Below are 22299 nucleotides of genomic sequence, written 5' to 3' on the forward strand. Positions count from 1 at the left end.
TTTGTCCCCCAGCAAGGAGCCATCTGGTGAAAGAAATTATTTCAATGGGGAAAAAAGTCAAAATGGGTAACTTGAGAAAAGTGTTAAATTACATCTCTTTCCTCAATGACCTATTTCCTATTACAAAGAAATTTCTATTGCTTGCCAGATGGGCCGAAAAGACGAGCCAATTGCTTTTTTCTTTTGCCCGAGAATAATATATGCTCAGACAAGAGAGCTCAGGACAGAGGAGCACTGGACGGTGTTCCCCACGCTAACCAGAACTCCGCCACCCAGGACCAGCCACGGCTACTGCTGTGGCGCGGGTCTTTCTGGCCTCTTTTCTATACACATGAGCAGGTAAATGAATATACTCACGCTATATACGGTAAGTGGCTTTTTCTCTTGGTAATACGTTGTTAATGTTTTTTCTGTACCTTCTAGGACATTTCTTGTTGTTGTAAAGGATTTCATCACATGGATGTGCACTGTCCTTATAGATAATTAGGAAGAGGGGTCTTACCTATTTCTGCCTATGATCTTCGAAAGGCCCATAATTCTATGGACCTTCATAAAAAGTAAAGATGTATTCCCAAGTCCACTAAAACTCTTTGGAGAACAAGAGTGATGGGTACTAAACTCAAGTAGAAAAAGGAAAGAGTTCCTACTGAGATTCTAAGTGAAATACGTTTCAAAAGCTGTGAACAGTGGTAGCGGGGGGAGGCCCCGCGGGTGAGCCCACGCCAAGGTGAAGTCTTCAACACGCAAGGATGAAGACGGGGCTATGTTTCTGTAAGATGGCTCCTGAGAGGGTACAACCCCCTGCTTCACAGGTAACGTTAGGATCGCCTGTTAGTAGCCTACGAACTAATCAGGGGATTTTCTTCGTGGACTGTGTTCTCATATTTATAATAAGAATGACCAAAGCAGATGTATCATTATGAATTGATTCTGCCTACTTCGGGGCAGTTCCAGAAAGAACACGGTATGTCAGTCCTGGAGAGTGATAAACGGCTAACATTCCCATCCCTGTCTAATGAGGAAGGGAAGGAAAGATTCCGGGAGTGGGGATCCTGGATTAGATACGTTATATGCTGATCTCGCTCATCTTTTATCGGAAGCGTTATCCGAAGTATACTCAAAACCCTCACGTACACGGGCACCAGAGTGCAGAGGGTCAGGAGACGAAGTTATTCGACCATCTACTCATCTCGATCAGGAAAGCGAGAACATTAACTTTATGAAGATCAAGATGTTTTGAGTGACCATTCCCTTTGTTACAGCAGTATACAATGACACAATTTTAAGTTCGTAAACCCCCTAATGGGACCTAAAGCTCTTGGGACATTTGTTTTCTTAGTCATGTGCTTTTTAAACCATGAAAGTTTCTGACCAGTTTGACTCCACTATGACACTGGCACTTATCAGTTCACTGCAGTGAGCATTTCCAGGTGACCTACTATGTGTCAAGCAACACGGGGAGGGTGTGATCTCCGATCGCACTGGCTGACGCTGTGACTCAGGATCCCCGCGCGCCTTGAGCAAGGACCCGGTGCAGCGGGCGTGCGCAGGGGTGGGCGGGGAGGGGGTGATCTGGCCCGGCTGCCTCACCTCGGCCCGCACTATTCTGTCCACGATGGTCTCCAGTATTTCCAGCTTACTGCACTTCACGACGCCCTCAAAGTACTGTGAGCGGTGCTGAAGGGCCTGGGTCACTGTGATATCTAGGTTATTGTACGTCTTCTCAGCAGCAAGGTTCTGTAATAAAGGGACGGTGAATTATGTCCTTTGATTTCAGCTCGCCTATTTAATAACCAAGATTAGTAAGTTTAAAGTGACCTGATTTTTAAAGACATTGTTTATCTTTTAAAAAAGTTTTTTTTAATCTATTTTTGAGACAGAGACAGAGCATTGAGTGGGGGAGGGGCAGAGAGAGGGGGAGACACAGAATCCGAAGCGGGCTCCGGGCTCCGAGCTGTCAGCACAGAGCTTACGAGATATACCTTAATTATGACAAACCCTGTTAAATTCTGCCTGCTTGTCCTACGAAGACTACCTCCCCCCCATCCTTAGACTAACATTTGTAAAGGGTGAGAAGCACCCTAGGGTGCCTGCAACAGTAGACCCTCCCTGCGAGCCCCTGCCCAGGGGGCAAGGTTTTCGCCAGGAAGGCGCCGAGGGACCCGCCAGATCAAGCCCGTGAAGGAAGAACAGGCCAGACGAGCCCCCCACAGACCCATGTGGCTTTAACCTCAGAGGGTCCTACCCAACCAAATTCTAATTGGCAGATTTTTTGATGCCTGTTAAGCAGAATGCATGAGACAAGAGACACAGCTAGCTGCCAAGTTATATTTAACGGCGGGATCGATATTAGGGTAAAAAATGCAGAGCACGTTTGGGGCTACCAGAATTTTGGTTTCCTTTCTTAGAGATACTAGAAAACTCTAAGGAAGTGCATTTAAAATGAATGGGGTGAAAAAGCATTCAGTAGAAAGATGTAGCATTACATCTAGCAGATTTACACCAGGGATCAAAAACAGACCCCTCAAAACAGGACTTTAATATAGGGACGCCTGGGTGGCTCAGTCGGTTGAGCATCCGACTTTGGTTCAGGTCACGATCTCGCAGTCTGTGGGTTCAAGACCCGCGTCGGGCTCTGTGCTGACAGCTCAGAGCCTGGAGCCTGCTTCCCGTTCTGTGTCTCCCTCTTTCTCTGCCCCTCCCCCGCTCGTGCTCTGTCTCTCTCTCTCAAAAATAAACATTAAAAAAAATGTTTAAATAATGAATATATTTGCTGTTTTCTTTAGAACAGCTGTTCCCAATCAGTAAAACAATGAGATGATTATAACCCCTGAAGTGACCCCTGAATTACTGTGTGCACTAAGCACACGGAATAAATAATGTCTTGCCCACAGAAATAGGACCGTCTATAATATTCACACATGCTGTAGTAATGGATAAACTACACATAGACTGGAAAAACCATAAAATGCTAATATGTTATTCACTGCTAACCCAGGGGATGTTAAGCACAGTAACTCTGGGCAGTCTGCAGAATCCTCCGGTCCTCACATTCACAAAAGCTAGTAATGAGGGAAAATCACAAACAGATTAATGTACCTATTTTACACTTATTTATTTTTGAGGGGCAGAGAGAGAAGGAGACGCAGAATCCGAAGCAGGCTCCAGGCTCTGAGCGGTCAGCACAGAGCCGGACACGGGGCTCGAACTCACAAATCGTGAGATCATGACCTGAGCCAAAGTCGGACGCTTAACTGACTGAGCCACCCAGGTGCCCCATGAATCTGTTTTAAATGCATTCTAGAGGACAGGTGTAACAAAATTAAAAGTACTTACAATGACATCAAATTTGGAATAAATATCTACAACTTTTCCTAAAAATGAAAACAAATGTTAGAAAAAAACAGGTCTCAGAGACAAAAAAAAAAAACCATTTAAAATCAGTCTTAGCCAGATGCTTACTAGCGATTAAACAAACTTGTCTAATTTTAAACGGACGTGAAATCCCATCTTAACAGCAAGTGTAGAAATAAGCCAGGTCCAAGTCCTTGCTAACCCGAGTGCTGCTCGGTGCTGACTCGATCCGCCATGTCTGAAACTCTCATCCCCCCCCCCCCCCCTTGCTGGCCACCCAGTCTGATCTGCTGACCGCTTAGCAGTCAGTTTGCCCCAAGGAGACAAAGCGTGGCCTCTGTCTGACCAAACCCACAGACCTGACTCATCCACCACAGGCAAGGCCGACACTCGTCTTTCTACAAAGACGTTCAAGGCTTTAATGATGGGAGTGTCCGGGTGGATGAAGGCGATGTTGTGGTAGGTCCCGATGCCAAGGGCGTCTAGGTTCTGCTTCATGAAGGCAGGCTTTGGCATATCAGACATCTAAGCAGAAGATAAACACAAATGCTCTAGAGCCCGAGCAGACCTCTTCAATGTGCACATGTCCACACTTGAAACAAAACACTACGTATCACAGATTACAGTTAGCGGTTTTCTGACCATCTACCTGGATGTCCGAACGAACACGGAAATGCTACACATAGGAACTGCAGTCTGCGTTCAAACCGGTTTACGGGTCTACGCTTCTATTCAACGACTTAGTAAAACACTACAAGGCACTCACACAATGTAACGTTCCCCTTCTCTTTACCCACGGAAAACGTGGACAGAAGAGGGAACAAGAGGTCTCTTTGGAAGTTCAGACCCATAGCCACCAAGAATCCTGTATCCTTAGATATTTATCTTAAATTCCTGGTCCTGCTGTCGGCATTAAGGAATATCTACCAAGAACCCACGCGTTTCCAGACCCAGAGCGTCTCAGGAGAGCTGTCTGAGCTAAGCTAGTCCTCACCCCGGCCCCCCCCCCCGCCCCGGGCCACATCCTGAGGACTCCACCTTGTGATTACGAGGGGCACAGAACAGGCCAACAGAATTGCAAGAACCTTTAAAAGTTCGCTTTTCTTTTCATGGGCTGTTTTAGAGGAGGAGGGAGAAGTCAGAAGAGAGGAGTCTAGGGTCATGTTTGACTAAGACAAAATAAGGTCTACGGTTTCAAAAATCCACCTTGTATAAAGGGTATAGTTGATTCCGTCCTCCTGCTGTACCTTATAATTATCAGGAAAAGATGAACAATTAGAAGAAACAAAATGTTCAAGTCAAAGAGTTCATCAATATTCAAATCATGAGAATCCTAGAAATTTAGAGAAAAAAAAGAAAGACCTATTAGGTCATCTAGCCCATCGTGACGCAGGACAACCCCTGTTCCATATTGTACGCTCAGGCTAACTGTCAACGGTCTCCAAGGGAAAGGCCACTTTTGCCTCAGAAAATGATCTCGGATCAGTAAAAATCAGGGTCTGAAGTTTTATTTAAAAAGCTGTATTTTAATCTGAAAACCTCTAGGTGAATATTCTAAGAGCATGACTTCATTACCATATTGGCCCAAATGTAAGGCTGTACTGGCAGAGGGGACCTCCTCGACTTTTTACGGAAGAGGAGGACACCAAGGCCCGCCTCCCACTGTTCCTTCGCACCCGCAGCGGTGCAGCCGTGAAAACGGGCTGGACTCGACCAGAAACATCTGGGAGACCCGGGGCAGGCTTAACTCTCTGAGCCGGGCGCCTCCGCACAGAGGAGCCGCGACACCGCCCGCCGACAGGGCCTCGGAGGCAGGGAGGCCGAGAGGCCGAGAGAGGCCGCCCGTCAGGAGCCTCTCAGCCACTGCCGGCAGTGAGCTGGCAGTCGCTCCACCTCAGTTTCACCGCCTCGAAGGTGGGGACGCGTAAAAATACCTACCTGAGAGGGTGGAGGCGAGGATTAGAGGTGTCGTGTGACACGGGCAGGACAGTACCTGCCACGTGACAAATGCTGAAGAGTCTTCAGCTATGACGATTACTGTCACTTTAGTGCGATCGCTCTAGGGGGTGGGCCTGGCACCTGCGGGCCCTGGATACACAGCCCCGCCCTGGGTCCCACTCAACTGGGATACGGGGGCGACAGCCTGTTCAGCGCACAGCAGACCCAGGGTCTGCGCCTGACAGGGGGGACGTCTACCCAGCACTATCCGTCCCTGACTGTCCCCTACACTGTCTTTCTACTGCCTGCTTTTTTGTCAATTTCCTACCTTCTGTCTTAGCAATTATTTAATCGTGAAGAGTGTTAGTTTCCCAGGTAAACTATGAAAATGCAGGACTGGCTTGATTCTCCCAACTACGGACCCCTTGGTGCTTCTGTCTGGCAAAGCTGAGGTCGGGATGCCGGCCTCTCTGCGTCGCGCTAGAGCGCTGTTTTATTTCCTTAACTGATGCGGTAGGAAGCGGGGAAGCGCATCTGAGGTCGATTTTTAATGTCTACTACATTCCGTAAAAACATGACTTCACGTGTCGTCTCTTCGGGACCACGAACGAGGCCTCCTACTGGTCCTAGCTGACCAACGACGGCTAACTGCAAATTCAGGGCATGTAATCCGAAGGGGAAAAATTAAAGCGCTCTTGTAAAAACTCGGGTCCTTCGGCGCTTTTAGTATTGACCAAAGAGGCCAATGTTCGGGATGATTAGGAAGATGTCTCCTTTCAAATGCAGCTGAGAAAACCTACCGGTAACACAGCCCGAATTTGGACCAACATGGTATTCTCGTGCCAAAATTCTATTCGCTGTGGGTTTTTCTATCGCTGTAATTTCCAATACGATAATCCTGGGGACGGTATTGTTTGAATGTTTCTGCAACCATGATACCGATAAAGCATCGTAAGGCAATTTGCTGTAAATACTGGCTCAACCGATCTTAAGATAGCAGTGTCTGAAAGAGACTGGCTTGCAAATTGCTTTACTGCCCTCTTGTTTTAGGTGATGAAACATTCTAACTTAAATAGAGAATTTCAAGCGTGTTGGGTATTTTGACACTTGCCCTGAAAGGCGACTGCTTCTTACATGGCATCAACTTGGAGAATGCAGTAAGTTGAGAAAGTGCAGCTTAGCAACGATGGAGACCTCCTAACAATCGCAATGCCAAAGTTAACCGCTTCTACGGAGGGTGACAGGAGCCAATTTACTTGAAGTAAATTAGTTAAAGTAGATGCAACTACGTCTTTAGAAACACTAAAAACTACTTACAAAAAGCTGGAGGAACTTGAGGATTCTTTTGTGGGTAAGTATATAAAGTGCATTCCCACTGATAGGGTCAATAACTGGCAATCTGTGGATTTTATTTTTGATCAACGAGTATACAGCATCGAAGAGGCTGCGGGAAAAGCCATCAAAGTTGTTAGGAGGCTTTAAGGAAAAATGTAAAACGCTCTGGACCACCCCTGCTTTAGAAGCATTTTCAGTGTTTTCACATCACAGCAATAAAAGGTTGACTGGACTCAAAGCAGTGTTTGGGAAAAGTTTTAAGTTGGGTATCTCAGCAAGAGATCTTGATTTTTCCCAGTCTGTGTCAATCTCAGATATAAGCGCGAGCTACGGATCTCTAGGAGAGGAGGTTCTAACCGTGTTTAATGCTGCTGTTTGAGAACGACAGGACTGCCAAGGGACCACACCAGCGACCAGGAGCTCGGGCCCGGCACCGCCCCGTAGCGGACTCACTGCAACCCCCTTCGGGGCTGCTCTGGCCCTTCCCGGGTCTGCCGGAGCCGTCCCAGAAGGCCTGGGTCAAAACGTATGCGCTAGAGGACTCCCGAGGGGTGGCGCGTTCTTCCGATGACCTCCTGACCCATGTCTAACGGAGCGTGACCTTCAACCTCAGGGCACGCTAGAACCCCTGGGGGAGCTTCCGGAATGCACGTTCCTGGGCACCACCCTCCAAAGGCGATCTAACAGGCGGAGGTAGAGCTCCCCGGATGGTTTGTGCTGCTGGTGATCGGGATTTTAAAACTGCTTAACGTGACCATCCTCCCAGCCCCTTATCAATCCTCTGGACAAACACCGGCTGATTTCTATTGCCTCTACGTCTACTGAATTCAATATCTGAAATTAGGGAGGGCTGGCTGGCCCCTATCTAGATGAAAAATCTAGCAATCATGGAAACAAAACAAGAATCTGAATGAATGTTTTCAAAGGAGAAAAACTTTACAAGTTTACCTTGCATCTGGAGATATATTCACTAAAGGCTTAAATGTTTCTTGTAAATAAAGCTCTGTTTTTATAGAAAGAAAATATGCAGTTAGTAACAACCCATTTGCTGTTTGTAATTATTACATAAATTAAACTACTCTTCAATTTACAGACAACAATTAGAAGGATTAAAAACCAAAAGCAAATGAATGCAATTTAGTGAACACTTCCGGATAAATTAGAGTTAGGACTAGTTTAAACAACTTAGAAGCTGCTTTCGGGATGTTGCCTTTGTGGAAAAATTAAATATTTAAAAACGGTATTACAATGGATGTTGTAAAAATGAGAAGAATATTCAAGCAATCTGATGTAAAAAATCAAAACCAGCAGAGGTCACTAGAATATTAGCAAATTGCTATCACCCTTAAGACAGAAGTGTTCATAGAATCCTTTAAAACTAATTTTCACGAGTTAAAATAGAAAATAAAAGTTACGACAGACTTTGTCCTTTAAAGGTGCTTAAGTTTTGTTTCCCCAAACTCATGCTCAAAACCTGCATCTTGGGGATCTTGGGAGTCTGTAGAAACTATCTTCCTAAAGACCCACTGTAATGAAATCTGCCTCGCTGAGGTTTCTATACAGAAAAGCATGAAGCAGGATCTTGACGTGACCATTATTACCACTGGATGAACACTATCTCACGTCAAACTGTAAATATACTTAAATCTTAGTCTAACGTTACTTATAATGCAGTAGAATCTGATCAGGGGGATCTGTCTTGGTGTTAAGTTATATATTCACTTCCCAACAGGCAGTGCTAAGATACAGATCCCTTGTTGACTCTGTTTTGTTCGACTTGACAAAGCCATTCTAAACCAAACATATCGCTCAGCGAAACTTCCAAGCCAAGTGGAGTGAAAGAGCCGCTAGCCCTTCAGAGAATTCCCACGGATGTTCAGATTTTGCGGCTGCCGGTCACAAAGGTTGCTCATCGTTCCAAGCAAATTATTAATCAACAAATCTCTATCTACCGGTCCCTCCGTTTCTAGCCAGGCTCTTCTCTGAACACCCTATAAAGGCCTCTCCTCAATGTCGGTCCGACTGCCTTCCTCAGTGAGTCCTGTCCCATCCCAGTGACGGGCCCTTTGCCCCCTGCATCAATCCAGCATGACGGGGCTCGCTAAGACAGAACAATTTCACGATCGTGAAATCAGAATTTAAAAACTGGATCCATTGCAGAAAAGGTACTGCGACTTCGAAGGGTTCCTTTTTCGTGTCATTTTATTCACACCTTCTAGTTTAAGGTTCATTTGTTCTGTGTTCCTCCGTTATAAAGAAATAATGATTAAATTTAAGAAGAGATCCTTAATTTTGTTCATCTTAAGCGCTCGCCTGGTGCATTTTCTATAGACAGATAAATCTGTGGGCAAGGAGGGTAATCTTTAGCAGTCAGTGGTGGCTCCGTGGGGGGCAGTGACCGGGGTACTGGTTAGTTCACTGTCTTTCTATCCCAGCCTTAGTGTGAGGACTTGTTATAGGATCCCCTAGTAAACAGAACAGATGGTGTTTACAATAATAATAGCACACTATTCAAGATTAAAATAGAAATAAATGTTTTAATCACATAATTTCTTAGGCAAAGAGAAAAGGATCTGCGAAGCTAAGACATGTTTTACACACATTTTTTTTCCTGATCCTAAAAGATTTTTAACACCCAATAGTGCTTACCCCTCCATGTTTCAATCTTATGTTCCTCTAATTCATAGATCTGTACCTGCAAATGAGAAAAATTCTTATTTACAAACGTTAACATATACAACATAAGAAAAAATGATTTCATAACTACTGTGGAGTCCCATAATTCGGCAGATGGAAACAGTCAAGATAATTCAGAAATACTGGAAATATAAATTAGAAACATAAAGTGCTCTACGTTTCTTGAAAGATAAATGTTTCCTAAACTTAAAACACAATAGGGGTGCCTGGCTGGCTCAGTTAGTGGGGCACGGGATTCCCGATGTCAGGGTTGTGAGTCGGAGCCCCACACTCGGCGTAGAGATTACTTAAAAAAATAAAAAGTGTTAAATTTAAAACAAACTAGGGTGATATTTTCATGAATCTAATAGAAACATTTCTGATCCGCTTAAATTTTAAAACACGTATGGACATACATGCCCAATTCCCTCTTTTTCAGGGAACAGAAAATGTTTAGCATCTCTAATTTAAAAAGGACAAGTGGTTACATCGTGCTAAAATAAAGCCGTTAGGTCAATTTGTGCCTGGACCGTATCGACCTATTTCCCCAGGGTAGGAAGGGCATAAAATACCTGGAGGGTTAAACAGCGCAGTATAATACAAAGTCACTTTGGAGTTGTTCAGCTTTGTTTCAAATCTCGAGGCTAGCCCTACCACTTTTAGTTGCTCTTCTTGGCCAAGTTATTTAACCTCTCCATCTGCTTCCCTTCCAAGTGCGTGCAAACGCCCTCCAGATACGGCTTCTGTGAGCATCCCAGGAGAGAACAGGAAATAGAGGGCCTGGCCCAAGACGGTGGTTCTCCGCGGCGCCCCCCTGTGGCCTCCCCTCCTGGCTCAGTGTTTCAAAAAATCACTACGCCTTACTTCTATCAGCGTTGTGCTGGGACTCAAGGGGGCACCTGAAATAAGAAAACGTGGCCTCTTCTTGGAGCTCAAAATCCAGAGGGCAGCAGCATCAAGGCAGTCCTAGATAAAAATGCCACCGACCCTAGAGCGACGCGGGGTCAGGGGTGCCGACCCCCGCGCCGTCGAAAATCTGCGTGTGATTTGTGACTTCCCCAGAGTCAGCGTGTTGTTCAACAGTCAACTGTAGGAGGTCACCCTCTAAAAGGCTGAGTACGGGGACACACACAAGGTAGAGACGACCAGAGGTCAGGCCAGGGAAGTGTCGAGGAGGAAGATTTCAGCCGGGCCCTGCATGGCGAGTGGGCTTTACAAAAAGCAGAAAAACTCGAGTGAAGGCCTGGAGAGGAAAGACTCGCCCCTGCTCAAGGAACACGGAGGACACGCAGGGCTGGAGTGAGGGCTGGGGACCAACGTGGCCTCATGCTCACTCGACCGCCCCATGGCCCGGGGGCTGCCTGGCCGGGGAGACGAGGCCGGGCCAGCCCTGATGGGTTTAAGTAGCGAATGACGTGATGGTAAGGCTCTAAGGAGGAGGCTTTCACAGCACCAGCGCCAGATGGGAAACCGAGTCTCGGGTGGTGAGGTCTAGAACCGTGATCGGGGTGGTACAGGGGCCACAGGAAGAAGGACCGAAAGGTTCAGAGATTAACAGGAGAGAGAGAGAGAGACCGGTACGTAAAAAGTCCCCCACCCCCGCCCAGTTCTGATGCTAGGTGATGGAGCAGTAAATATCCACACCAGAGAGGAAAGCCGAACCGAAGGTCAAGGGAAGGTGAGGGCGTGGTTTTTTTTTTTTTTTGTTTCAAGTTTTTAAGTTCCAGTTAACATACGGCGTGATATTAGTTTCACGAAGAGAACGAGTGATTCATCACTTCCATACAACCCCCAGTGCTCATCACAAGTGCCCTCCTTAATGCCCATCCCCCATCTAGCCCATCCCTCCGCCCACCTCCCTCCAGCCCCCTTCGCTTTTGCTCTCTATCGTTAAGAGTCTGTTTTATGTTTTGCCTCTTTTTGTTTCCCCTTATGTTCAGCTGTTTTGTTTCTTAAATTCCACACATGAGTGAAATCACATGTTATGTGTCTTTCTCTGACTTACTTACTTAGCATAATACGCTCCGGAGCCCTCCATGTTGCAAATGGCAAGATTCTGGTTTTTGTTTTTGTGTTTTTTTTTAAGTTTATTTATTTTTCAGAGAGAGACAGAGAGAGTGAGCAGGAGAGGGGCAGAGAGAGGGGAAGAGAATCCCAAGCAGGTGCTGCACCATCAGCATAGAGCCCGGGGTGGGGCCCGAACTTACAAACCATGAGATCGTGACCTGAGCCGAAATCAAGGGCTGGACGCTGAACCGGCTGAGCCACCCAGGCGTCCCAAGGTCTTGTTCTTCAAGGATATGGTCGAACATAGTTCACAAACAGAAACTACAGCTCCAGGCCTCACTCTGGAAGTCCTGAGAAGACACCAGTGCTCAGCTGAGCAGAGGCCTCCCTGCGTCCTGCCTGCACGGGCCCGAAGGTCTTCAGCCACAGTCGCCAGCGTGGATGCGGTTTCACCAACGTGAGCGTCTATTATGAACCAGGTGTGTTTGGCCCTGACGTGATGGGAAGGGTGTGTGTGTGTGTGTGTGTGTGTGTGTGTGTGTGTGTGTGTAAGATACAAAGATGAGTAAGATACAGTCTCTACCTTCTACCTCAGAGAACTCAAAATCTAGCCAGAGATTCAGATCCCCCCATAACAGCATTTCTCAACCCTGGCACTAGTGACATTTTAGGCTAGGTGACTTTTTGTTGTAGGGACCGTCCTGTACCCTGTAGGCTATTAAGCAGCATCCCTGGCCTCTGCCCGCCAGACACCAGAACCACCCTGCCCTTCTAGCTGTGACCAAAAATATCTCCAGATGTTGTCAAACGTCCCTGGGCCGGGGGGGGGGGGGGCGCGAGGGGGCAAAATGGCTCCCAGCGGAGAAACGCTGCCTTACGACTAATGAGAATGCAGCATGAAAAGTACCATAAGGGCATTAACGGGTGCAGAGAAAGGGTGACTAATTCTGTCAGAGGTGACTGATACAGGGAACTCTCCATCACTAAGGTGACCCAGGAGTAGGATTCTGAAAGTCTGGACTTTCAACTGGCAGGGGCCTAAGGACGAGGAGGAGGACAGAAAGGAGAGTGTGAACATGAAGTCGGGGAAGAGCAGCCACACAGACGAGAAGAAGGCCAAAGGCTAAGCTTTAGAAAATATCCACAAAAGGAATTACGGGGAGGCAGGAAGAGAAGGAGCCTAGCAGGTCAGCTCAGAAGGAGAGGAGAAACGAGAAATGTCACCAACACCAAGTGCGAGTAACCCTGCACGACCACCGTTCTCGAGTACAAAATTTAACAGTTAAAAAGAGGCATCCAGTACCTACGTTTCTGTAACCATAGTGGTCGAGAGGGGCAGCGGTGGCGTTGGCTCTCGCTCAGAGGAAGAGTTCTTTCCGAAATGTACGTGAAAATTACGGTTTAAGAGTTCCGTTTCCATTTCGTGGAAGATCAGCCACAGAAAATTTTACGAAGACGCCACAAAATCTTTCAAGTGTGAGCTCCCAATCTCACTGAAAATTCAATAGGAACAAGGTTTGAAAATAAGGCCGGAGATCACCCAAGGGAGAATCGGCAAGTAGCAAATGAAGACAGGTCAATGATGCTGAGCCCTGAAAGATGAACACCGTGGTCAAGTGGCCCGATGCTCCTATGCCTGACGTCCCAGAGGAGAGGGGATGAGAAAGGAAAAATATCTGAAGAAACAGCAGCCAGAAACTTCCCAAGTCAGTGAAAAACCAACTTAGGAGATCACGGAAACTCAGCAAACCTGGAGCGGGATAAAGACACAGAAAACCAAACCCGGGCATGTCCCTGCTACTGCTGAAGCCCCGAGTTAGAGAGACAATCTCAAGCCAGAAAGAAACAGCGTATTCTACGGAACGCGTAAGAATGAACAGGTCTACTGACCTCTTACCGGAAGCACCGGGGAGGAGCTGCATCGTGGACGTGTTAAAAACAACTATTAACTCGGCTTCTATGATGCAGCAAAAGACTTCTTCAAAAATGAGGATGGAGTAATGACAGTGTCATTGAACAACAACTGCGATGGCCCGTCACGGCAGAACGGTCACGACAGGACTGAATGACACAACGCAGGAGGGAACCAGGCAGACTGCAGGGGTGGGGTGGGGTGGGGTGGGGGCGCAGCACGCAGATCCAGAGAGCAGCGAGAGACGGCATCTGGGCGGGTTGGTTTAAAAAACTATGAATACTTGTTCTTTTTACTCTTCATTTGGTTTAAAACAAAAATAAGGGCAGATGAAGTGGATCTTTGGTTACCCTAAAAGTTCAGCGTTTAACTCTCAACAGATGGTGTTCAAGTCGATACTGAAATGCACACAGCAGCCAGAAACATCCAGGGCAGAGAGGTACAGAAAACATCGACAGAGCGCAGTCAGCCGTGATGGAGAGGAAGGCACTACCCTTAGTCTCCAGCTGCAAACAACCAGAAAATGGAAGAAAGTATGTGAAATGACTGTTTTCAGACATTAGGCAACAGGCAGGGCAGGACCGGCCGGACCGTCAGCCCCAGGAGAAGGGAAGCAAGCAGACCGAGCCCCATGATCCCCACCTCTTTCTCTGGACTGCAGTGCAGGCAGCTGACCCAGCCAGGGCATGACAGTCCCACTGAGTCAGGGAGACAGGAATCAAAGTCTGGGTAGGCGGAATTTGCGGGCAGAGAACCGGACGAGGAGGAGCTGTCCACGACAAGAGGGGACGGCAGTGCAGAGACCCTGAGCTTTGGACGGAGTACTAAGCTGGGCACGGCCGGGGTAAGCGGACGTGAGGCCAGGCAAAGACTGACCAAGACGCTGTGTCTTCACCAGGCAGAATGGACAGCCCTCACTAAGCCACCAGCCACCAGGGATTCCACGGAGATCCCAGCAGTAAGAGAACCAAACCAGAGATGAACACTCTCGCCAAGTTTAAAAACTGGCCCCCCAATAAACATTTGAGAAGATGCTCAACATCATTAGCCATCAGGCAAATACAACCCCAAACCACAATGAGGTCTCGCCTGTCGGGATGGCTAAAATAAAAAACACAAGAAACAACAGGGGTTGGTGAGGATGTGGAGACCAAGGAACCCTCGTGCACCGCTGCCAAGAATGCAAACTGGTGCAGCCACTGTGGAAATCGGTGTGGAGGGTCCCCAAAAAATGAACAACAGAGCTACCACAGGATCTGGCAATTCCACTCCAGGTGGTTTCCTGGAAACCCCTCTTCCACCTGCCAAAAAAACCAAATACTGATTTGAAAAGATGTATTTATCCCCACACTTGCTGCAGCATGAGTTATAAGAGCCAAGACCTGGAAGCAATTCAAATGTCCATCAGTCAATGAATGAGTAAAGAAAATGTGGTGCTCGCACGCGCGCGCGCACACACACACACACACACACACACACACACAGGAATGCTACTCAGTTATAATGAACAAATGCCGCCATTTAAATGTGACAACGTGGATGGACCTAGAGTGAAATTCTAGAGAAATAAGTCAGAGACATAGTGAAATAAGTGAAATAAAGTGAAGTCAGAGAAAGACAAACACTCTATGATTTCACTCATATGCAGAATCTAAAAATCAAACAGAACAGAAATATACTCATAGATACAGAGAACAAACTGGTGGCCACCAGAGGGGAAGGAGGGGGAAGGGACAAGAGAAATGGGTGGAGGGGATTAAGAGGTACAAACTTCCAGTTATAAAATTAGTCATGGAAATATAGTCAATAAAATTGTAATAACTTAGTATGGTGACAGACGGTACAACTGGACCTGGTGTGATCAGTTTGTAATTTGTAACATGTAAAGATACTGAATCACCATGTTGCACCCCTGAAACTGACACTGTATGTCGATTATAATAAAAAAAAATTGGGGCCTGTATATTTAGACAAATGTTTTATAAAAACTTTGGTTTAACTGATAACTACTGCTGAGATTTTTTTTTTTAACATTTATTTATTTTTGAGACAGAGAGAGACACAGCATGAACGGGGGAGGGGCAGAGAGAGAGGGAGACACAGAATCGGAAGCAGGCTCCAGGCTCTGAGCCATCAGCCCAGAGCCCGACGCGGGGCTTGAACTCATGGACCGCGAGATCGTGACCTGAGCTGAAGTCAGACGCTTAACCGACTGAGCCACCCAGGCGCCCCTACTGCTGAGATTTTTAATGCGGGGGTTAGCTGCATTTTATCAAAATACATCCAGTTAATAATCATCCTTGTGTTGATCTTGCTAGTTCAGAAGCAGACATGTGACCACTATAAAGAAAACCAATATTCACCGGCATTGGTAGTATTTCAGAAATCAGACACGTCACGCGAAATAAATATGGGATACTTACAAAATCTTTGGTAAAGCTTAGTTCTAAGAGTAGGTCTCATGTCTTTTATGTAGGAATTTAGTTATTGGGCAATATTAACCATTACATGTAAAAAGAATATTGACTGAATTGTCTTTTTTACCTTTTAGATACCCAAAATAGTATGAAGGAAAAAAATTACGCAATTCTGTCCTTGCCCACCCCTGCCGAGAAAACAAACACAAAACACCCCTCCCCGCCCCCCTGCCCCCCGACAAAGCAATCAGCCGCCCAAAGCAACAAAAACCAAACAAGCTGGTAGAATCACAAAAATCATAGTGTTAGATAAAGGCCATCATGTGGTTCTCAAATGGTGCTCTTACAAAACAGCTGGACCAGGGACGAGGGAGTGCTCCCACTAAAATTAACCAGTCTTTTTGTAACTGGCAGAAAAATGTCAAAACTGAATTTGTCCAATTTTAAGATTTACTTCTTTGAAACCAGAGAGTACATATCGTTCTTGTTAGAAGAATTTAGGGGGTGACTGCACGAAGCTGCTCTTGCAGCAAGAGGCCCAGGAAGATACACTCTGCAGCACTGTCATCTGCAGAGGGACGCTGCCGTGGACCGTCACCCGCAGCAGGCTGTGGGAAAGGCTGCCTTCGTTCCTGGGTCCGTGCAGTCACAGCGCCCCAGCACGCCCATCATGCCGTGAAAGATCATAAGTTCAGGGACTAACTGACCTCTGCGACTGACCTGCGCTTCTATTTGTAAAAATCCACCCCCTCCCCCCCCCCCCCCCCCCACGCAGAAATATACAGCTCCGATTACGGACATAAGGATTTCTGGCACTTACCATGGGTGATTTATAGTATCTATGTAGTATATTTATGAAATCTGTAATTGTTAGCATTCCTGGAACAGAGAATTGTATGTTAAATATAAAACTATGAAAAATTTCGAATGGTAAGCAAAAATATTTACTAGAAAAGCTTCTAAAATATACTTTAAAGGTATCAAGCACGGTTTAATAATATATTACTTAGGGCTATTAACCTGTTAATTATCTACAACAAACCAAGACAAACGCAGCTGAAAATAGACCGGATGGTGAGTACAATGGAAGCAACCACAGTGTTTGGCAATTCAGTGATGGAAAACTTACTGATTAATAGAAAACATCACAAAAGACTTGCAGCTATGTAAATAACTGGAAATACTTTAAAATAAGATGAAGTATTCCGTAAGCTTTAGACACGTGACCTTTCTGGGGGCAGGTGGATTGTTTCCTGAGAAGCATTCTATAAAGAGTGTCTAAGTGCTTATTTAGTGCCTATTTATTAAGGGCCACGAAGTGCTTCCTACGTGCTTCATCCTAAGATGAAGACGACAGGAAACTTTTCCCTGAGACTGAAACTGTAACCTAGGCAAGGAGGCACACGTACACTGGTAATTTCAAAACAACGTGATGTCCACGAGGAGAGACCGTGCTCACTGTCTGCTATGAGTTACAAAATGAGAAGTGACGGATTCAGATATCGTAAGTTACGGGACTTTTCTAACAGTACGGCGATCATCTGGCTCGGGCGTCAGGCCTATGTCACTTCATCCGCACCGTCAAGAAGGTGTGTGGCAGACAAGCAGGGACTGACCGCGGGCCTGTGCACACGCGCGAAGTCAGGTGTCTGAGCACAGCGTCGCCCGCGGACCCTACCCCCGGGCTCGCGGGAACTGGCAAAGGCACATAAGGTCCTTTGGGAGCCAAAAGGGCACTGAATCAAAAGAAACTGGATGAATAAATAAATAGGAGAAAGAAACTCAGTAGGGGTACGTAAGTGTTTTGAATTTCCCAGCGGCCCCGCCTCAGCCGGGATGTAAAAGCCGGAAAGTTCTTTAACTTGGCAGCAAGTTTTCTAGGCTGAATTCCAAACCAGGGCCTATTACAATACCTTCGGCGTTTGGCCTTTCAGGTTGCCATTTCGGCTCTCTCCCCGGCCCGCGCTGCTTACCTACGAAACTTTGTTTCTTACTCTCCCACAGCGGCGCTGCTCGGACACCATTGGCTACTAAGGCAAAGAAGGCCTTCTTCACCTGGAGACAAACGGGAGAAACAGAACAGACTTTCAGGTCCACGTGTCAGGGAGAAAAACACCTTCAACTAAAATAGCCGACCAGATCTTACCAGTTATCTTCGATGTCAACTTCTGTAAGTTGGACGGGCCCAAAAGAGCTGAGTTTGTTACCACCAGCAAAAATACAGAAGCCTACAGGGACTGGAGATCTTTTAAATGGAAGCAATGCAAGCAACTTCAAAAATGTTCTTTGTTCATTGTATCTAAAGACTTTGGCACACACAGAGACTTTATATGATTTAAACCATATAAAAGAATTAAATTTCAGTGCAATTTCTCCTTGATGTGGTTGTCAGTTCATCTGAAAACGCTGAAGTGACACCGAATGACTTGAAACGAAAATCTGTTTTCCCTATGTTCAATAACAAAGCAAACAAGTGTACTTTCTCATTTCCTGGAAGCTGAGAAAGAAAAGGTATGAAACGCGTAATACACACGTACTTTCATTATGGTCCTGGGACCATAATAACACTTAGCATAAACATTCAGCGTGTGCCTGTCACAGGCTGGGCCCCGTTCGGGCAGTGCTCACATCTGGCATCTCTGTGAATCACCCCGACAGGCCCCCTCTGGGATCCCAAGCCAGGTTCAGGCACCAGAGCGGATGGTTCGTTAAAAGCCAAAAGCTCAGGGGCGCCTGGGTGGCTCAGTCGGTTAAGCATCTGACTTCGGCTCAGGGTCATGATCTCGCGGGTTCGTGGGTTCGAGCCCCGCGTCGGGCTCTGTGCTGACAGCTCGGAGCCTGGAGCCCGCTTCGGATTCTGTGTCTCCCTCTCTCTCTGCCCTGCCCCCGCGTATGCTCTGTCTCCCTCTCTCAAAATGATAAATAAACGTTAAAAAAAAAAAAAAGCCAAAAGCTCAGTGCTGAAGAGGACTCTCTAAATACGGACGACAGATAAACACAGGGAAGACGGCTCACCTTTATTAATAACCAAAGGAATGAAGATGAAGGCAAATGTAAAGTATTATTTAGAGCTGCTAAAAAGGCTAATATTTTTCAGTGATAGCACCTAAAGCAAGTGCTGCTGTAAAACTGCGTGTGGCTCCATAAATTGTGTTTCTGAGCTTCGGTTTGTATGACGAATTGTGAAAATATTCATACGGTTTGTGCGCTAGCTTTTTCTGAAGTATGGAGTCATCCTAGATTTTAGGAGTAGGAGTCAAAGGCGTTCAATGTCGCATTATTTCTAATTATTGGCATTGGAAAAGAAATCTGTCCCCGACGAAAGAGAACATTAAATACTGGCATACCGAGATGAGAAAAAAAGCATCAAATAGAAAAATTAGAAGACTCTGTTGAAGTAGAAAAAAGAAAAAAGGTTTACGGCAGTGTAAAACATAGACCATAAACTTTTATGCTATAATTATATACAATATGTGTTTAAATGGAAAAGATCAAAGAGAAATAAGCAGAAAATCAGACTGTATTAAGGAGTGGGGACAGTGACCCTGCGTTTCTTTAAAAAAAATTTTAACGTGGCATACTTTTCTTTTTAACTAAGGAAGAAAAAAGTTCTTCCCCCTACCCACTGTATTCCAAACCCGTTAGCTTAACAGTAAAAAGAAAGGGGAGAATTACAGGAATCCAGGGCTTTCTATCAGACTAGGGTTAACAATTCAACACCTGCTTATGCCTTTATTGTGACACATTCTGCCTCTGTTTGGCACGACTTCTGTGGACGCTTGGTTCACTTACATGAGTACGGGGACGGCTGGCGGGTGAGAGAATCTCATTCATTATTTTCCATGCTTCTCTTAGCCCCGTCCCGGACTGTGTCCAATGATCTACAAGATCATCAGAGGGCAGGAAGAGGACGTGGAGGTCCCGAGGGCCAATCAGATGACATGGGAGAGCATCGGCAACTAAGTGGCATCCGTAAACTGCCCAAATATTTTTTGAACCACAGCTTGAATCAAGAATCCCAAAGACGTTCATACCGCTTGTGCAACTACACGGCCCCCAGGGGTGGTGTGCCAACGTGTATGGTCTGCTAGCTCTATCTGGATGACGCTCTGGGGATCCCGGATGGCGGTCCTAGAAAATACCGCCAAAGAATATGGGGCAGAAGTCACAGATAAACCGATTTTAAAAACACATTAAATTATCAGCTCAGCTTGCTTTTCTAAACGGTGCAGAGTCCGCATCGCAGGGCTCAATCTCGTGAACCGTGAGATCATGACCTGAGCCAAGATCCCGGGTCGGAACTCGACCGACTGAGCCCCCGAGGCACCCCAAGAAAACCGATTTTAAAATCATTCATCAACGTCATTCATGAAACCCTAAGCGGCTATATCTGTTGAAAACCCATTCCAGAAGGTTCTGAGTTTGGCCATGACGAAACAACTACACAAGCCAGACAAAATACACAAATCTCTGTTTGAAAGCACCGGTGTGCAGCACGCAGGCGAGATTCAAGAAGCCGCAATTCCCGAGAGAAAGGCGGCATGTGACGTGAGCTCCACAGTCACTCTGGGGGTTTTCTGTGGATGTTTTCCAAATCCTTTTCAAATAGGTGCATCTCCACAGAAAGCTGGATGCTATTAAAAAGAATCGAATAAACCCCAGGCAGGTTAAACACACACAAAACCACACCTGAGCACACGTCACAGACAAGAGGCTAAGAATCAAAGGCCAAGAGAAAATCAGCTAGAGAAAAAAGACAACTGCTTTCAAAGAGGCTACAAGCCGCCAACAGCCATTTTTCTCTCAAATGTAATGACTCTTCCTTCAGAAACACAACATCTCGCTTCCCGGACTAATCTGCTACCTAAAAGCTCTTACTCAGCCCTATAACTGCTACGAGGTTGCCACAGGCGTCTAAAGGCCAGCACCCGACTCCGCATGTGGCCAATCCACCGGTGGGGCACACAGGCCGTGACACGGAAGTCAGGCACTGATAAGGCGTGCGGACTTCAGTGAACACTGGGGCTGGAGGTCAGTGGCAAGGTAGACTGTGAGAAGAACCCCGAGGGAGGCAGCAGTCCCACGGCAAACAGGAAGTTAAGAATTTAATGTGAAAAGTATCATCACTTTTGCAAGAGGAGGCAGAACCATCGAAAGATAAGGAAAATGCTTACATAAAGTACCTCCCAGCCCCCTTTCTTTCCAACGGGTGAAATCGCCAGGCCAACTAGAGTCCCACTTGGGTTGCTCGGGCCCTTGACCCTCTCTGAACCTCGGCATTCGCAGGTACACGATGAGGCTTACAGGTAGTATCTTCCTCACCGGACTAACCGGGCTCGTAGGTGAGGATATTCGGCACGGGGTCAGCACCGAGAGCCAAAGAGAATAAACGCTTTAATTTCCCACCCTAGAGGGATCCGGCCAGAAGCAGAGAAACAGCCACTGTTTTGATCCCACCCACAGGCACTGCTGACATGTCCCTACATCGCGGAGGAGTCCCAGCCTCCGAAGACCCGGGACAACACCGTGAGGTGGACGAGACACCCTTGCACTCGCACGGGCCGTGTCACAAGGCCCCAGAAGGGCAGGCCTGCCTGTGGCTCCTGTGGTCTGGCCGCACCTCCTTTTGAACCTTGGCTTTCTCAACACCATGTGTGTGGAGCTGAAGAGCAATTTAAAACTAGACTTAGAAAATTCTTCACAATTACAGACGGCACGGAGTGTTACCAGTTAACTGATAAACAGGACAAAAGGAAAACTGGTGCAGTCTGCTCCAATTTGCAGGAAAAAAACTCTTAGGGGATCTTGGGTACCTCGGAAAATTTCTTTTCAACTGAAATGCAATTTGCTCAAAGTGTTGTCAGTTTAAAAATGTACTTAAAAAATTTTTTTTAATGTTTATTTTTTGAGAGAGAGAGACAGAGCATGAGCCGGGGAGGGGCAGAGAGAGAGAGGGAGACACAGAATCCGAAGCAGGCTCCAGGCTCCGAGCTGTCAGCACAGAGCCCGGTGCGGGGTTCGAACCCACAAACTGCAAGATCATGACTTGAACCGAAGCCAGACGCTCAACTGACTGAGCCACCCAGGTGCCCCTAAAATGTACTTTTAATAGGATTTTCAAACAACCCAATGTTGATCATTAGATACGATGGAACATAAAATTTTAATAAAGAAACGATTTCTTAAAATAGTAACAAGCCCCAAGAGAGCTGGGCCGTCTCATGCCAAGTAGCACATCTGAGTTCCCTAAAATGGGAATCTGGTTCCTCTGATGCTTCACTGTTCTCTGTACGGTTTTGCCCCGATTTTCAGTAATGAAGTAGATGGTGGGGCTTTCAAAATTAACGCTGATGAACAGCTAGAGCTCTTTAGAACCGTCCAATCTGGTCTTGTACTACATTTTTGCATCAGGACTTGCCCAGTGGATTTAACACTACCTGGAGGCAGCTCTCCGGTCTGACAGCCGTCCCCGGCGGAGGAGGCGTCCAGCCTTTCTCAGGTGAGGCATCCAAGCCCTTCCGCAGCCCAGCCCCAGCCCACAAACTGAACTTCTTGTTTTTTGCTTCTGCGTCACAGTGTCCCGTCTGCTTCAAAGGAACTTCCCTTCAACTCTACCTGTTAAAACCCAGTTGACCTTGGACTTCTAACTCCACAGCAAAA

The 22299-nt window shown here is 46.6% G+C and overlaps 1 protein-coding gene and 1 long non-coding RNA gene across 11 annotated transcripts in view; one reads left to right on the forward strand and one right to left on the reverse strand.

The window, feature by feature from the left end:
* Positions 1-1761, forward strand: part of LOC123384095 — a 44242-nt gene extending 42481 nt beyond the window's left edge. For both annotated transcript variants that reach the window (XR_006594705.1, XR_006594706.1), the window contains exon 2: positions 149-1761. This is a non-coding gene — a long non-coding RNA (uncharacterized LOC123384095). The remainder of the gene's footprint in view (positions 1-148) is intronic.
* PRKAG2 (protein kinase AMP-activated non-catalytic subunit gamma 2) overlaps positions 1-22299 on the reverse strand; it is a 260830-nt gene that overhangs the window by 9096 nt on the left and 229435 nt on the right. For all 9 annotated transcript variants that reach the window (XM_023250755.2, XM_023250752.2, XM_023250754.2 and 6 more), the window contains 8 exons: positions 17613-17694; positions 16460-16518; positions 9277-9322; positions 7576-7630; positions 6610-6736; positions 3714-3879; positions 3337-3374; positions 1591-1737 (listed from right to left, as the gene is read on the reverse strand). In XM_023250755.2, the coding sequence (XP_023106523.1) occupies positions 1591-1737; positions 3337-3374; positions 3714-3879; positions 6610-6736; positions 7576-7630; positions 9277-9322; positions 16460-16518; positions 17613-17694 (720 nt within the window). The remainder of the gene's footprint in view (positions 1-1590; positions 1738-3336; positions 3375-3713; positions 3880-6609; positions 6737-7575; positions 7631-9276; positions 9323-16459; positions 16519-17612; positions 17695-22299) is intronic.

Source organism: Felis catus, chromosome A2, assembly GCF_018350175.1.
Source record: "Felis catus isolate Fca126 chromosome A2, F.catus_Fca126_mat1.0, whole genome shotgun sequence".
In the NCBI taxonomy this organism is placed as follows: Eukaryota; Metazoa; Chordata; class Mammalia; order Carnivora; family Felidae; genus Felis; species Felis catus.